This window comes from Sinocyclocheilus rhinocerous, unplaced genomic scaffold (assembly GCF_001515625.1).
Source record: "Sinocyclocheilus rhinocerous isolate Xijiao unplaced genomic scaffold, SAMN03320098_v1.1 scaffold185, whole genome shotgun sequence".
NCBI lineage: Eukaryota > Metazoa > Chordata > Actinopteri > Cypriniformes > Cyprinidae > Sinocyclocheilus > Sinocyclocheilus rhinocerous.
Genome location: NW_015662163.1, coordinates 138,250 through 156,505, shown reverse-complemented (window position 1 = coordinate 156,505; position 18,256 = coordinate 138,250). Strand labels below are relative to the sequence as shown.

At 36.5% G+C, this 18,256-nt stretch overlaps 1 protein-coding gene across 2 annotated transcripts in view; it reads left to right on the top strand.

The window, feature by feature from the left end:
- txlnba (taxilin beta a) overlaps positions 1 to 16,023 on the top strand; it is a 17,285-nt gene extending 1,262 nt beyond the window's left edge. Inside the window, exons 2-10 of one of the 2 annotated variants that reach the window (XM_016537528.1) lie at positions 743 to 1,028; positions 3,105 to 3,196; positions 3,749 to 3,919; positions 8,383 to 8,577; positions 11,075 to 11,194; positions 11,681 to 11,755; positions 13,573 to 13,665; positions 14,142 to 14,237; positions 14,314 to 16,023. In XM_016537528.1, the coding sequence (XP_016393014.1) occupies positions 746 to 1,028; positions 3,105 to 3,196; positions 3,749 to 3,919; positions 8,383 to 8,577; positions 11,075 to 11,194; positions 11,681 to 11,755; positions 13,573 to 13,665; positions 14,142 to 14,237; positions 14,314 to 15,513 (2,325 nt within the window). In that variant the 5' untranslated portion in view covers positions 743 to 745 and the 3' untranslated portion in view covers positions 15,514 to 16,023. Of the gene's footprint in view, positions 1 to 742; positions 1,029 to 3,084; positions 3,197 to 3,748; positions 3,920 to 8,382; positions 8,578 to 11,074; positions 11,195 to 11,680; positions 11,756 to 11,814; positions 11,890 to 13,572; positions 13,666 to 14,141; positions 14,238 to 14,313 lie in introns of those variants that run through there. The other variant, XM_016537529.1, reaches the window with a different exon arrangement.
- The last annotated feature ends 2,233 nt before the right edge of the window (positions 16,024 to 18,256 follow it).

The following is an 18,256-nucleotide window of genomic DNA, read 5'->3' as shown; positions in this document are numbered from 1 at the left end:
ACTGGAGTAATGGCTATTAAAAATTCAGCTTGCCATCACAGGAATAAATTACATTTGTAAAAATATATTAAAATAGAAAACAATATATTGTAAATTGTAACAATATTTCACAATATTACTGTTTTTACTATATTTTTTAACAAATAAATGCAACTTTGGTGAACATAAGACACTTTCAAAAAATATATGACCTAAATATAAACATATATGCATATATATATATAATTATTATTAATAAAATATCAGTACAAAACAGTATCAGTACAGAAACAAGACAAACAAATAGATAGAACTAATTACATTTGCCATTGTTATTGTATATGTAGACAAATCACTTCACATTCCAATTTCCAGTTTTAAGTTTCTGCAAATATTTATTTTTCAAGGTCACTTCATTATTATCCATATTGTTTCTGCCTGAGGCAAATCCATTAATCATTTCCCCAAATTTGAATTCACATTTCAAACAACCTCATGCATTTCAAACATAAATTCCCTCTATTTATGCAAACATACCACAAACTGGCCAAAAGCCATTCATCTTCAGTTTAGTGGCTGGTGATTTCAGAGAGTCGTATCAAACCTCTCTACAAGTAATGCATAATCACTTCTCATTAATTTCAACAGTCTCATTTCAGCATCAAGCCAAGAGTGTAATCAAGGAATTGGCTGTTCTACCTCTGCTAATCAACCTGCTTTCTTCTGAAGCACTTTTGTGATATATTTAACTTGATTTTTGCAGCAGATGATGGAGGGCAGTCACCAGACCTCTGAGAACGCCAATGAACAAGTCAATGGCCCATTGGAGCAGCCAGTGGACCCCATGGAGGACTTCAGCAGGCAGCTAGAGGATATAATCAACACGTATGGAGCAGCATCCAGCCTGATGCAGGAGCAGATCTCCATCCTGGAGTCTGAGGAGAGAAAGGAAGAGGAGGCAAAGGCTGATAAAGAGGCCGACCCACAAGAAGCTGGTGCCACTCCAGAGAAGGAGCAGATAGCTGATAAGAACATTCTCAAGGGCCTGGGTGAGCAATTGGCCTTTCTTCTGTTCGTTTGATAAACAGTGTAAATGTCTTGAGATTAAACAGACAAACTAAAAGACTAAACCTCACAAAGAGAATTTTGAGAATGGCCAAATCAGTCAATAATTGGTCAAGAAATGATTTGGGTCATTCTATGAAATGCCATTTTAAGTTTGACAACCACATAAATAATAAAAATTACAATGTGCCGTGTCAAGTTAAAGCAGCACTATGTAACTTTTTCTGTGTTCAAAATTTGCAAAATGTATATAATGAGCGAGTACATCATGAATTCATCTTCCAAACCGCGTTTTTGTCTTATTGCGAATCACTACGGTACACTTATAATAAGTACTTATATTTGGACTATTGTAGCCTGGTCTGGTCGTCACCGCTGCGGAGTAACACATACCTGCGTGAATCGCCATAGACATAAATTTAGAGAAGTAGCTCCGGTTGGAATGTTCTTCCGCGGGATGTGTGCAGTTCTGTTTATTAACCGCTAGAGCGCCAAAAGTTACATAGTGCTGCTTTAATACAGTAAAACAGTCATTTAAAATAACTGTTTTCTATTTTAATATATTTCAGAATGCATTACTGTGATTCAAAGCTGAATTTTCAGCTGCCATTACTCCAGTCTTCATTGTCACATGATCCTTCAGAAATCTTTATAATATGCTAATTCGGTGCTTTAGAAACATTTGTTATTATCAATGTTCAAAACAACTGTGCTGCTTAGTATTTTTGTGGAAATATTACCATGATATATAACGATATATACAGTACATCATTTTTAGAATTCTTCGATAAATAGAAAGTTTAAAAGAAAAGCATTGATAATTTGAAATAGATTTTGTTGTAACATTGTCATATTTGATCAGTTTAATGCATCCTATAAATAAACAACAGTATGTATTTCTTTTGAACAAAAAAATCTTCCTTAACCCAAACATTTAAACAGTAATGTATGATTGAGTGACACAAATGACATTCATTTTGTTAAATGACCCACAGAGCAGAGATTTCAGTGAGAAAACGGATTGTTGTTTTATGTTTGAAAAATAATGCCTTAAGTAGCACCTCTCAATCGCACAGATGGAGAGTCATAAACAGTGATTGGGTTTTTCTATCAGCAGGATGGTCGAGTGCTATGTGTGTAGTAATCAACTGTTTGGAATATTTCCATTCTCAAGGAAAGAATGCTGACGTCAATACTAAAGCCCACTTCATCATCACCAAATGCAGACAGCTATAGTGCTTGACTTAGTTTTCTGACACACTCTGGGCTTAAAGGAAATTTTTACACAGGAATGAAAATTCTGTCATCATTTACTTGCTCATGTTGTTGCAAACCTGTATGACTTTCCTCTGTGGAACACAGAAAGAGAAAATATGAATAATGTACTGGTCACGCATTTGAATGTAATTACAATGAACAGCTGTTGGAGCTTTTAACATGTAAAAAAAAGTCCCATAAATGAATCATGAAATATCATAAAAGTGGTCCATATGACTCATGCACAATAGTTCAAGTCTTCTGATGTCATATAAATAGCTTTGTGTAAGAATAGTCACAGATAAATTGGGCTGGTGGCCACTGCAACCAAATTACTCAATGAGTCTATGAGCTGAACTGAAAAACTGGACCAGTCTGGTTTTGTGAACTCATTCAAACTTTTCAGTTTGTTCCTTACACAAAGCTGTCTTAAGACTTCTGAAGACTTGGAATACAGCACAAAAATGTTACGAACCACTTTGACAGTGTTTTTTAAGATTTTTTTTTTTTTAGATTTATATAGAAAAAAGACAACCGTAAGGTTTTGAATGACAAGAGGGTGAATAGATAATGACAGAGATTCATTTCTGGATGAACTATCCCCTTAAGGCTGAGTATATGTCTTGTGCCTTGTTTGCTTCTCTCAACCATTTTATCCTAGTAAACGCTATCACGCTGTGATTCCATCACTTCTCCCGTTGATTTGTTTTGAAGCTTGCGTGCAGAACTCTCCCTTGTGGGCTTCTGCTCATCTTCTTTATCTTTTCATTCTGTGATCTGAACGGAAAACGCTTGTCTCGTAGGTAAAGAGGCCGCATCCTTATTGCAAAGCCTGAACAAGCTCGGCTCACCAGAAGAGAAAGTGGAAATGGTGTTGAAGAAATACACTGAGCTGGTGAGTATTCAGACCCATGAGAGAACGCCGCTCTCTGAACAGTTTTCACCGCCGGCAACAACAATGCATGGAGGACAGTTAAGAGGAAACAAATAGAACACAAACCGGATTGACACGGAGAGAAAATAAAAGAACGCCTGGTGTGATGTTAAGAGTGGTTTCACTGATACTGCGATGACCTAAATATTCGACGCCCTGGGCTGAATAAGCGAGTCTGAACACAAGGCCATATGCCATACAAGATAGCCACAACACTCTCTTCAATTTCAAAACACAGAGATAACGACAGGGACATGTAGAGAAGAACATATGACAGAAGACTACGAAAATCAGACAAAATCAGATCTTGTTCTCAGATATATACAATCTAAGGGCTCTGTGTTAATGTGGAAAACTGGAAAAGTCTGTCATTTCAAAATCCTCTCGATGACGTCTGAACAAGCAGACAGACAGACATTATCTAAAGCAGCTTTAGACCAGCCAGAGGTGTTAAAGCGGGGTATGAGATGATGTATGGATCACACCTGTGTGTGTTTTGTGCATATGGGGCAGGTGGAGGACCGCAGGACTGAGAAGAAACAGCTGGAGCAGCTTCAGCAGAGACAGGGTCTTCTGGTCAAGCAGAGAGATCAGCTTCAGTTCGAGCACAGTCGTGCCATCCTGGCCCGCAGCAAGCTGGAGATGCTCTGCAGGGAGCTTCAGAGACATAACAGGACACTGAAGGTGAGAACATTGTCTACTGACAGCTTAAGAGATTGAGAAAGAAGAGGGGGGGTGTATATTTATGATAAGAAACATACATTATTTATTTTATCTGAATTCATGCGTTTTTTTTAAATAAACATGCCTATTTTCTTATGCCATTTAAATGTTTGGGGTCAGTTGGGGTCAGCTGTTCTTTTTAAGTTTCTATTCATCAAAAAATCTCGAAAAAAAAAAAAATTAGTATCATGTCTTCCACAAAAAATATTATAATTTCAACACTGAAAGTAATAAGAAATGTTTGATGAGCGACAAATCAGAATATTTCATTGACACTGAAAACGGCAGTAAATTACATTTTAAAATTGGAATAATATTTCACAATTTTATTGTTTTTAATCAAACAAATGTAGCCTTTGAAAGCATAAGAGACTTCTTTAAAAACATTAAAAAATCTCACTTTTGAACATTAGTCTATGTTAACACAAATACAAATGCTAAACTGCAACAAAATTTTCATTAAAAAACTCACAGCTGCATAATTAAATACTCTTTAAAAAGTGGTAGTTTTTTTAATAAAATATATATATATATATATATACATATACATATATCATTAAATTTTTTTTATATATTTAGAATATTTTTAATTTTAGAAAAAAAAAAAAAATTAGTTGACCACAAAAGCACACTGTTGCATTTTTACAAAAATAATACTCTTAATTCAATTGTCTCATACTTGCATATACTGAATTTATGGGGGATGTTGCCATTTTTCTATCATTAAACTAAAAAAAAAAGTCTAACAGATCACATACTTACTTGAAATACTGCTAAAACTGAAATAAGAACCACTTATAAAGAAAAGCAGTCTGACTGACACAAACAGCGATCAATGTTTTGTTTTTATGTGCCATTAAGGGGTACATTTATCTGAAACAGATACAGTAGGACCATAATAACAGACCTTATAGCAACTTCTTGTTTGACATGTGGGAGAGTGTTTCCTGTTATCCTGTTACCCGTGTCAATGTTTTGATTGCTGAGATCGAGTCGATCCAACTTCCTTCTGAGGAGACGGCGTTTTTGAGCCCAGTGGGACGTTACTGCAGTGACTCGGTGTCTCTGCCTCGATGAGACACTGACTTCTCAGACTCAAAGCGCTGCTGACAGGTCACTATGACAAGAGGGGCTGTGTTACCGAGCTTCAGTGCCATTTGCCCTTCTTTTATAAATCAAAAGTCAAAAAGAATGTCTCGCTGGCTCAAATCACTGCAGAGGCCGTGGCCTCCTGTACTTCCATTCTGTTGATGCTACAGCGACTACATCTACATCCCAGATAGAATCTGCAGAGGTTTTCATATTTTCTGTGCTAATTTTGAGGTGAAATCTGCATAATGGATTTAACTAGGCAACTCCTTAAAACGATTTACACATATAAAGAAATTCATAGTACAGTTATGATGAGATTATAATTATGACTGAAAACAACTAATTTTATTGTGTAGCCTATCTAGACACCACAAAATAGTGCCATGAATATTTGTGTTCTTATGCCAAATATACCAAAAACATAAAAACAAGAACACAAAATGATCAAGTTTGCATTCAGCCTTGGTTTCGAAACATTTCGAAATTCCTATGGTTTGACACTATGTCATGAACCAAAGATCAGTTTTCAAATGTAGGTTAATTCTTAATAAATGAAATGAATTTTAACATGTGTGTGTAATACAAAAGGGAGAACAATCAAACAAATGGGGGAAGTCGTGGCCTAATGGTTAGAGAGTCGGACTCATAAACCAAAAGGTTGCGGGTTCGAGTCTCGTACCGGCAGGGATTGTAGGTGGGGGGAGTGAATGTACAGCGCTCTCTCCCACCTTCAATACCACGACTGAGGTGCCCTTGAGCAAGGCACCGAACCCCCAACTGCTCCCTGGGCGCCGCAGTAAAAATGGCTGCCCACTGCTCCGGGTGTGTGTTCACTGCTGTGTGTATGCACTTTGGATGGGTTAAATGCAGAGCACTAATTCCAAGTATGGGTCACCATACTTGGAATTTAAAAAAAAAAAACTGAATAGTTTTCCAAGCCCAGCCTAATAACACACAAGCATTACACATTAATAAATAAAATAACACAAATTTGATGGAATGTCATATTGAATAGTGTTTAAAAAGCAAAGCGAATGATTCATTCAGGGTTTCAAAAAGTGTTTCAAAAAGTCACATGTGTTTGATTCAATAAAAAGAACCGACTCATAAGAATCATTAACAAGGGAATCGGACTTCACTGGTCGTGCTGTATGTTTCTGATGCACGTAAACGGCACCCTAATTTGTGAATGCCTCTCTCAACTGAGCTGCCATATTTGTCATTTTACATCACTTATTCAGCACTTGAAATGTTTCCAGTTGTCGGATATAGCAGTCCACTCATTTCTTTCACTCTGCCAAACAATTATGTTGCCGTCCAAGAGACAATTTCACCTCCATTCTGTGAATGTGTACATAATATGAAAGATGTTATGAATCTTGCGCAAAGCACCTGGAGCCATTTTCTCAGTGACTGATTTCGGTCCATTTGTACTATTCGCTGAACAGGTGCTGGAGGACTTTGTAGGTAGCGGTTTCTGTCCCAGCATGCTAACACACACACTTTTTTTCTGTTTTTGAGGAGCTTTCTAATCACGTTTGTGTTGCTTTTTCTCCTCCGGGCATTGAAGATATTAAACTCTTGCTCCATTATGAACTCTGCATGTCTTTGGAAGTTGATGCTATCCTTCCCTAGAGGCTGGCTTTGACCTTGTTCACTCCCCAATCAATTTAATTCAAGTATTATGGAAGCCATTAATGAGCAGGTCAGAGCAGAACATCTAAGCCCTGTGTGTAGGTGCGAGGCTCAGCTATGAGGACGGTAAATTAGATTTAATCTGGGGTCATTGCCTTTGCGCTTATATGAGTGATGAGCTTGCGTAGTGGTAATACAGCTTCACCTTTCCCGGGGTGGGAGCTTGAGACTCATGCCATGTGTAAACACAGGCAAGCAAACAGATTCAGCCCTGGAGAGGAACACTCCATGCTTGGGTTCCTTACAATTAGCTGAGTCAGGAAGCTGGCGCCTCTGAAACAGGAGCTCATGTTTACAAAGCGCACACATTGGATGGCCGGACTGTTTAGCATTCACACATCCGATCCCAGATACTAAAAAAGGATAATATTGTTTATTAGTGCTACAAATATAGATCTCATAGAGCTTAATACGTCATTAACAAGATTTGATTAATAGGATCATAAACTAGCCTTCACTATTCAGACCTTGTAAGGTCGAAATAATGCCGTTAAAGTAGCGGTTAGTGCACCTGCTTTGGACATGTTGGACTATGGTGCTCATGTGGGCCACTCAGGTTCAAGTCGGGCCTATAAAATGTCCATTCCTTCTATCCTTTATATTTCTTGTCACTCTCTACTATATCTATAAAATAAAAGCCCCTTTCAAAAGGTTGTCCCTTAATTATAACTTATATATATATTACTTTTATTAAAATAATACATTTTAATGTTTTATATGAAGTAAAAACTATTATAAACCGTAAACTCTTATGAATTGATCAATACTTTTTACACAATAAATAATGAAAATGTACATTTATATTAATTTGTAACATGTCCATTAGTTTTACGATTAAATTTTGCCACAAAATTTAATTTTAAAAAGTGTACCTGTCAACCAGTGTTATTTTAGTATTATCTTTATGCTATTGTAGTGTTTACTAATATATTTTGAATTTGTTCGTTTTAATTTTAGTTTAAGTAGTTAAGTTCAAGTTTAGTCATTTAGTTAAGTTTAGTAATGTGCTTTTGTCAGATTTATTGGTCAGAATCTTTATTTTAGTACACCTCAGCTTAGTTCAGTTAGTTGAAAATGCAAATTTCTCATTTTTGAGTGTTTTTAAGTTGAGGTTTTCAATATTTATATTTTATTTTATTTCAGATTTATTTTAATTAACATTTTTTAAATCGTTTTTGTGTTAGTTAACAATGACAACACTGTTATCAGCAAGACAACACTTTAAGTGAGGAGCATGACTGAAATAAAATATGAAATATTATGAATATATTATATTATTATTATTATTATTAAATATGTAATGAATGAAGCAACAAACGAAAAATAATCAAGGTGAATATCAATTGTGATAAATCAAGATGTCAAATACAAAATATTGTTTAATTGTTTGGATTTTATGCCATATAATGAAATAAGCTTTAGTAAGAGTTGGCCATTTTATTCCACAAATGTTTAAAATATCATTTCCTTCACTGTCATTTCTACCACAAAATGCTATCAAACACAATACATTACTTGACTTTGACCATCTAATCACAGCTCCATCTCACATAATACTAGATCTAGATTGCTTTCATCACTTAAGTCTGCATATTCCCAGATTTCCCACACGTTTCCTTCTCTCTTTCTCCCTGCAGGAGGAGAGTCTGCAGAGGCTGCAGGAGGATGAAATGAAGCGGAAGGAGATCTCCGCTCATTTCCAGAGCACGCTAGTGGACATTCAGAATCAGATCGAGCAGCACAGTAACCGCAACAACAAGCTGTGCCAAGAGAACAGTGATCTGGCCAGCAAACTCAAGACCATCATAGAGCAGTATGAGCGGAGAGAAGAGGTACTGACGGAAATCCACACACATTACATTAAATCCACAGGACGTATCTGTACACATAACATCTAGATTTGAAATGCATTAAATCCACACATAAGCAGAGCTCCAGCAGGCCCACCGTTCACAGTGCTTCTGCTGCAACAGAACTCTATTTTCAGCTGCACAGCACTGTGCTGTTTATGTGGGCAGTGTGAAGACTGTAACCTGTTAATATGGGCCCTAAAATAAATATGTGCTTGTGGTGTGAAGCAGACCGAAGACCTGTGCAGCGAAAGCCAGCAAAATGAATTGAGGATTTCAAACACAACAATATCTAACACATCTGTCAAAGCGATTCAGTCATAAATCTGTTTAAAGCTGCACCCCAAGGCACAGTCGAGATTCGATTTTGGTACAAGTAAGTGTGCACCATAAATGATTGTGATACATTTGATAATGCATCTGATTGGATTTTTATGTTCTGGTCCAGCAGAAAATTTTAATGAGCCATTATTGGGGTTCCAAACTTATTTTAAACTCTGCAACTACAGCCGTCAAAAGTTCTGAATAATTACGATTTTTTAAATGTCATATGTCCTGAGTCTCTTATGCTCACCAAGTGTGCATTTATTTGATTAAAAATACAGTAAAAAACGTAATTTTGTGAAATATTATTACAATATTATTACAATTTACAATAACTGGTTTCTATTTGAATATATATTTAAAAAAAATCAAATGTCATGTATTCCTGTGATGGCAAAGCTAAATTTTCAGCATTACTCCATTCTCATTATCAGTGTCACATGATCATTCAGAAATCATTCTAAGATTCTAATTTGGTTCAAGTAATTTTATTATGTGCTTTTGTATTTTTATTATTTTTAAATATTTCTCTCTACCGTTAATGTATTTTTATTTTAGTTTTGTTTTGCCCTCATTTTGTTTAGGTTTTTCATTGAATATTTATATTTGACTTTATTTCAGCTTTTTTTCAGTTAACGGAAACACTAATTGAAATGTTTTTATAGTTTTAATGTTTTAATAATATTTTTAATAGGTTTAGGTTTAGTCAACAATGACCGTTATAAACAAGAATGTAAAGATTATGATTGAGATGAGAATATAGCATCACGAGTGAAGAAATCAAACTAAATAAGTCATTCTAATATGCTGATTTGCTGCTCAATTATTATCAGTTATTAAAGGTATTAGCATAGAATTATTATCAGCATAGAATTAATTCTGGAGGATCATGTGACACTGAAGACTAGAGTAATGGTTGCTGAAAATTCAGCTTTGCTATCAAAAATAATTTCAAAAAACAGTTTTTTAACTGTAATATTTGTAGTATTTTTGATCAAATAAATGCATCCTTGGTGAGCACAAGAGAATTTCAAAGACATTACATAATTATTCCAAACTTCTGACTGGTAGTTTACATGAGCAATTTTTACAGTCACTATGCATAAAAACATGTGCGTGTTTTAGAGCTGAAGTCTGCCAGAGCTGTAATTTCACGACACGAGGCGGACGAAACTACACCCTCACACTTTCTAAACCTGCTATATGCACAGCAGATACTTGTGTTTTTGGACTTTGACTCAGTGATTCACGCCTGGTTTGACAGTGAATATAGCACCTTGTAGAACACTCTAGTATTCTCTATCTAATCACATGAGGATCGACCGGTGGAATGACAAGCCTGATGTGAGGGGAAGTTAAGCTCAATCGGTCATGCTGATGGGTACCACAGAGACTGCTCACACACAGCTGTGTGGTGGGGGGCTAAAACAGACCCCAAGAATTTAACTGACTCGAAATTGAATTGTGTCGTGTGTCTCTACTGCCCTCTGCTGGCTGCGGTAGAGACACGCATCATAAGAGTGAGATGCATCATGCTTAATGTGATTTACACAAGAAGAACATGTTCCTGGAACAACATCCCTATTGACCAATCACCGCCCTCTGATTTTAGGTGTAAAAGGATGATTGATACAAAAGCTGTTCCAAGAACAACAAAGCATGTTGATCCTGGAACATGTTCTGCTTGTTAATAATCGCACTGTGTGGTGTATCAGGAGAGAGACAAACACAAATTCTCAACGTTAAAATGTTGTACTGTGTTAAATGTTGTTCCAAGAAATGACAAAAGCTACAGCATCCCTGCGACCCCAAATAGGACAAGTGGTTTGGACAATGGAAAAATCAAATAAAATATAAAACCATGATCTGCACTCACAAAAACAGTCTACTTTTTTTGTCCTACTGGTGATCAATGTAAAATAATACATTTTTGTGAGTGCAGATCATGGTTTTATATACCAAGTAATCTAATAGATTGACGCACCAAAATAAAACACTAAGTGACAAAAGAGCACGGTGCAAACGACTTTGTAAAATTAAAAATAAAATTAAATAAAATTAAATACAATTAAATACAATTAAATTAAATGAAATATAATTAAATTAAATTAAATTAAATACAATTAAATAAATTCTTCCCTGTATTTTTATGCAGAGTTTAAAGAAGATATTCAAACACAGAGATCTACAGCAGAAACTGTCTGATGCCAAGCTGGAAGAAGCCAACATGCTCCTCAGTCAAGCTGAAGAGAAGCACAAAAGAGAGAAGGAATATGTAAGACACACAGATCTCCTATTCTGGCTCTTCAGATTTGCCTCAAGTAAAATGAAGGGCAGGCTAATTCATTTGCATGTGCTTACAATGAATTTATTTACAAGCAGGGTCTAAAATGAACAATCATCAAGTGCAAAATGCAAGTAATAATTGGCTTATAAAAGGTCATTTTATAAAGAACTGCAACATAGTATATTAAGTTGATATGGTAATCTGACATTTCCTGATAAGCGATGAATGTGTCATTCAAATAAAACATCTGTTGTGACTTGCAAGTCTTCTTAATGGAAAATTTTCCATGTTTTTTCAATGAAAATTTATCTGGGATCTTTGTTTTGTCCCTTAATATATAGTCTATATTACTATATTATTAACTTAAATTTTCTCAAGAGTGGCAAAAAGTTCATGTTGGACCCTGTTTATAAAAATGTTTCAGTGAATCTCAAGAATTGGCACATGTTAACATCTCACTATTTATGTTGTTAGTTGCTTAAAGAGGCTATTGAAAAAACAAAGAAATGCTACGCAATGAGGGAGCAGGAGTTACAGATGAAGAAACAGGTAATGCAGAGTTCTCGGTCTCTCTCACCTGTTTGTGTGTGTGTCTTGTGTTTAACCAGTTACTCACTCAGGCTGCAGAGTGGAAACTACAGACTAAAGAACTGAAAGAGCAGCACACTGTCATGCAGGCCCAGGTGAATATCTACCGCTGTGGCATTACCCACAATCCAACACTCTCTCCTCTCTAGCTGTGGCGTTTCTCTCGCTGAGCTGTGTGACAAACCACATAAACCAATCGATCCTTAAAAGGCAATTTACGGTATTGATTCATAGCCATTAGGCGCAATTGCACTAAATACACTGAATACATTGCAGCTGAGATGGATAGATAAATTACAGACGGATGTTTATGAAAAGCAATCATGAGAGTTTTACAGTTTTGCCTAAATTCTGTCTTCATTTACTTACCCTCATGTTGTTTCAAACCTGTCAAATCTGTGTTCAGTGGAACACAAAATGCAGAGTTCTCGGTCTCTCTCACCTGTTTGTGTGTGTGTCTTGTGTTTAACCAGTTACTCACTCAGGCTGCAGAGTGGAAACTACAGACTAAAGAACTGAAAGAGCAGCACACTGTCATGCAGGCCCAGGTGAATATCTACCGCTGTGGCATTACCCACAATCCAACACTCTCTCCTCTCTAGCTGTGGCGTTTCTCTCGCTGAGCTGTGTGACAAACCACATAAACCAATCGATCCTTAAAAGGCAATTTACGGTGTTGATTCATAGCCATTAGGCACAATTGCACTAAATGCACTGTCTGAATACATTGCAGCTGAGATGGATAGATAAATTACAGACGGATGTTTATGAAAGGAATCATGAGAGTTTTACAGTTTTGCCTAAATTCTGTCTTCATTTACTTACCCTCATGTTGTTTCAAACCTGTCAAATCTGTGTTCAGTGGAACACAAAAGGAGAAATTTTAAAGAATACTTTTTTATGCAATTACAATAAATAAGGACTGAGGTTTTCCAGTTACAAAAAAAGGAAATTAAAGCATCAAAAATGTGGTGCATATTGAGAAATATTATCATTCTGTCTTAGAGCAGATACATCTAGATACTGATTAATTCTTTAAGGAAATGAATGTGACAACATCTCACTGTCTCTGAATCAACAAAAAAGATAATGAAGCTCTTTGAGTTAATCATGTTGATGGCTGTATGAAGGCTTCCTCTCTCTCATGGCTTTATTGTGACAACACAGACAGAAAAATATTATTTCAGTGAATTATTATAGTTCACAAGTGCCACAAGTGCTGAACAGCAAATACGACCTGGATGAGTTTAACTGCTGCTATTATAAATAATAAGTGATGCCTTGCACATTACATACTGAGTCATTGCAGAACGTGTTCACTTATTTAAAGCTCTGTGTTTTTGAATGGAACATTTGCTTTGACTAACTGCAGATGGATTGAGTAAAGTGCAGCTGCAAAATCAGTGATTAACTCTTTCATTTTCACATCAGGTCCATAATGTAAACAAAAGAATGAATGAATAAGTAAATGAATGGATGTATGAATGAATAAAAATAAATATTAATAAATATTTAAATATGTATAAATAAATATTTAAATATGTATTTATTTATTTATCCATTCAATCATTAATGTATTAATCAATTCTTCATAAATATAAACAAGAAAAAAAGAACAAATTTTGATTCCAAATACAAAGTCTAAGTCTAAGTCTGAGTACAAATGTCATCATCATCATCATGCAAGTTTTTCTTATGGCACAATTTATCAATCTTTAAAAGGCGATATTTACAATGATTTTCTCTGAATGATGCTAACTCTAATTCTCTTCTTACAGCTTGTGTTGTACTCCCAGAAGTTTGATGAGTTCCAGAACACACTAGCAAAAAGCAATGAAATCTACATCACTTTCAAACAGGAGATGGAGAGGGTTTGTTGTACTATGCACACTTTTACAGTTTTCTTTTTATAACTTCTTAGTTGTTTTCCAGTGAAAATATCTACAAGATAAATTTACTTGAGAAGCAACACTGCATAAGATATTAAGACTTTTTTTTTTAAGAAAAAGTTTATTTTAAAGTGTATTTTGCACTGTCAGATTTTTCCACTTTTTAACTCATTTATACCTAAAACAAGTGATAAACCTTCTGATGCAGTAAGATAAAATACACTCGTATTAAAACTACATTCTCTGAAAATAAGTCGTAATGTCTTATACAGTGTTGTTTCCAGTAAATGTGTCTTGCTTCAAGGATTTTTTAATATTTCAACTATAAAATTAGACAAAAAAGCTTGTTAAGAATAGGATTTTTATTTTTATTTTTTTTTTGCAGTGAACAACTTAAAATGCCTTTGTCTATTTTAAAGCATATAAGTCATATGCTGATCAAGTTTTTATCTGAATAGATGACAAAGAAGATGAAAAAGCTGGAAAAGGAGTCAAGTATATGGAAGACACGGTTTGAAAGCTGCAATAAAACTCTTGTTGAAATGATTGAGGAGGTAATTTACACACACAATTTGTTAGTATTTGACCATTAGCTTTTCACTTACTAACTGATTAACTACACTCCAACAGAGATCAGAAAAGGCCAAAGAGTTTGAACTCTTCACTTTGAAAATCGACCGTCTGGAGACTCTGTGCCAAGCACTGCAGGATGAAAGAAAAAGTTTATATGACAAAATTAAAGAAATACGGTCCTTAGAAAAGGCGACTCTAGCACCAGTGGTGGACTTGCCCCAAGTAGATGAGCTTCCAGAGCTCGTCCAACTTCCTAAGCCGGCTCCCAACCCAATGTTGACCACAGAGATGAAGAGGCTGCGAGAGGAGCAGATCCGTCTGCAGGAGTTTGCAGCTTCCTTGGTAAGTTCCATAACAGATGATGCTGGAGAATCTGATAGTGAGGAAGAGAAGACGGCAGAAAAGATTCCAGCAATTCCTGAGGCTCCCAAACTTGAGTCCACCAAACCAGAAGATAAACCAGAATCAACAAAAGAGGAACCCTCCACCACAGAAGAAAACAAACCAGAGGTTGCTAGAGTAAACGAAGAGAAGCCATCAGTACCCACAAATCCTGAACCCGCCAAGCCTGAGACGGAATCTAAACTTCTTCAAGAGCCTCTACAACCAGAAATCACTGAACAACAGACAGGAAATCAAGAGTCCGCCAAAGAGGAACCAAGCCAGGAAGAGACAACAAAAGAGGAAGAGACGATCGAACAGGAATCCACTCAGCCAAAGCCTGTCTTGAAAGAAGATAGCAAAGATAAAGCTGTTAAACCTGAGCTACCTGAACCAGAGCCACCCAGACAAGAACCCCTCAAAGAAGAGCAGCCGAAGCTAGTCTTGAAAGAAGATCAAGATCCTGAGCTACCTGAACCAGAGCCGCCCAAACAAGAACCCCTCAAAGAAGAGCAGCCGAAGCCTGTCTTGAAAGAAGATAGCAAAGATGAAGCTGTTAAACCTGAGCTACCTGAACCAGAGCCGCCCAAACAAGAACCCCTCAAAGAAGAGCAGCCGAAGCCTGTCTTGAAAGAAGATAGCAAAGATGAAGCTGTTAAACCTGAGCTACCTGAACCAGAGCCGCCCAAACAAGAACCCCTCAAAGAGGAGCATGTTGAGAAAGCCATAGCTGCCTCTGAGGAAGCCAAAGCACCGGCGACAAAACCTAAAGCCCCAAAATCCCAAGAGGCAAAAGCGAAGGCCGGCAAAGCCCAGCCTAAAAAACAAGCTCCAGCCAAGAAGAAAGGTTCTGCAAAGGGCCCGAATAAAAGCTAAGCCGTAATGCATTACCAAATGAGTTTTTCTTTTTATTGTTTCTAGATCTATTTGTTTGTGTACTTAGACAAGTCTTGTTGTTGACGAGTTTAAAGGCCAATTCACACTGCACTGGCAGATGCCAATAAACAGCAACAGACACGTTTGCCAGGTTTTGTCTGATCAGTGTGTTACTCCTGTCAGCATCTGTTGGTGTTGGTCTGTGCTTGTTTTTTGCCAACTGAATGTTGAATCAGCATTTATCGAGTCTTGGTATGTCTGAGAAGTGACGTAGGCTTACTGTGCTCGGTCGGCGTTGGTCTGCATCTGTCTGTGCAGTGTGAATTGGCCTTATAAGTTAATACAGACGATGACAGACTGGTCGTAGAACACGTTCCTTTATGAAAGTTTACTATAAGGATGAATTTCTAGCTTCCTGAATGTAATAAGGACTTTTTTCTCATTTGTAAAACTTTCTCAGTACCTTCAAATAAATATCTGCTCTTGACAATCCTATAAAATGTTCTCTTTCACAAAGACATTTTGTTCTATGACTAATACAATTTAATGCAAAGCATTATGTGAAAAAGGCAGATTACAGCTAAACAATAGGTTTTCAAATGTTCTGGAGAAAATTGCCAGGACGGTGCTACTGTAGGTGGTTGTTAAGCAATGAAATTTACACCACTTTCAGACTGGAGATGGAAAAGGTTTGTCACAAATTACTACAGTTTGGGGCAACAAATAATAGGGGGAAAAACGTAAAACTTTTTATTCCAGTAAACCATTTTTAAAGTTGAGAACTTGTTGGTGTAGTGTAGACATACAATATTTAAGCTTAATTAAAAATAAATAAAGGCAGATTACAGCTAATTACTAGTTTTTCATATTTTCTGAAAATAGTTGCCAGGACGTTGGTTGCTCGCAGTGGTTTTTAGAACATCGCAGTTGATAAATGCACTAGTGGTGTGTGATATTGACCAAAGTTATATATATTTGATTCCTATCCATAAAGATAATTAAATGATACCTTGGTTGGTTTAGGCCTTGTCAAGGATAAATAAACATGACTCCACAAAATCCGCTAGTAGGTGGTGGCAAGTCCCTGTCTTAAGTGATTCATTGAATCATTCATTCAAACAATTCGTTCAAAACGGCTGATTCATTTGTTTCTGCCAGAAAGTAATGGGAGTTACCAGATCGTTGGGCGAGGCCAAAACAGAGGGTCGTTTTCAAACAAGTTACCTGATTGGCTCACGTCTTAGTGACAGGTATGTTTAGGGCTGGGGTCAGGTAAGGGGAATCATTTTCATTGCATGATTTGGGCCGTTTCTCAAACGGAAGGCTGCATCATCCAGAGGTCGCATTTCTAGGCTGCATACGTCATAAAGATCTTATTTTAGAATATTAACAGTTATAAATTTGACCATTATTCTTTTCAGATATTTTCAGAACATATTAGGCATTATAAAACTGCCTTGAATGCAGCACGCTCTTCCTATATTTCCGACATCATCAATAAAGCAAATAATAGGCCAAAAACACTGTTTAGCATGGTTAATAAATTAGTTCCGCCACCTAGCCATAGTCTCAGTCGATATGAATGTGATGATTTGTGTGGCTCTTTCTTGCGCCACTTTCAAATAAAACTGGATGCTCTATGTGGGTCTCTTGGCACTGAACCAACCACTTCTACTTGTGAGCAAGCTCAAACTATTCAACTGTTAAATAATTTTACCTTGACAACTCCAACCTTAATTGCTGAAATAATACAGAACTCTAATTCTTCCTCATGCCAGTTAGATCCTGCACCCACATTCCTTCTGAAACACTGTACTTCTGTCATTTCTGCTCCTATCTCACACTTAATAAATATGTCCTTTATCTCTGCCACTGTTCCAATTTCACTGAAAATTGCTGCTGTTACTCCTGTTCTTAAAAAACCAAACCTGGACCCAGCTGATTTCACCAATTATCGTCCAATCTCCAATTTATCATTTATTTAGAAAATTATGGAAAAGTTGTTGCCAATCAACTACAGTCTTTTCTAGCTCTCAGCGATCAGTTCAATGCATTTCAATCTGGTTTTCGCTCATCACAGCACTAAAACTGCTTTAGTTAAGGTTGTCAACGATTTGTTACTCTCTGGTGACTCAGGTAATCTCTCCATTCTCCTGCTGCTCGACCTCAGCTCAGCATTTGATACTGTCTGTCACAAGTTATTACTCTCCCGCCTTTCAGAGATAGGTGTCTCAGGTGCTGCACTATCCTGGTTCTCTTCCTATCTCACTGATAGACAATACTACATCACTATGCATAATTATAAATCTCCCACTACTTTACTCAGTCAGGGTGTTCCCCAGGGCTCTGTTCTTGGGCCATTACTATTCATTACTTACATCATGCCTCTTGGACATATTATCCGTCGTCATGGTTTTCATTATCACTGTTGTGCTGATGATATTCAGATATACAGGTGCATCTCAATAAATTAGAATGTCGTGGAAAAGTTAATTTATTTCAGTAATTCAACTCAAATTGTGAAACTCGTGTATTAAATAAATTCAATGCACACAGACTGAAGTAGTTTAAGTCTTTGGTTCTTTTAATTGTGATGATTTTGGCTCACATTTAACAAAAACCCACCAACAAATTAGAATATGGTGACATGACAATCAGCTAATCAACTCAAAACACCTACAAAGGTTTCCTGAGCCTTCAAAATGGTATCTCAGTTTGGTTCACTAGGCTACACAATCATAGG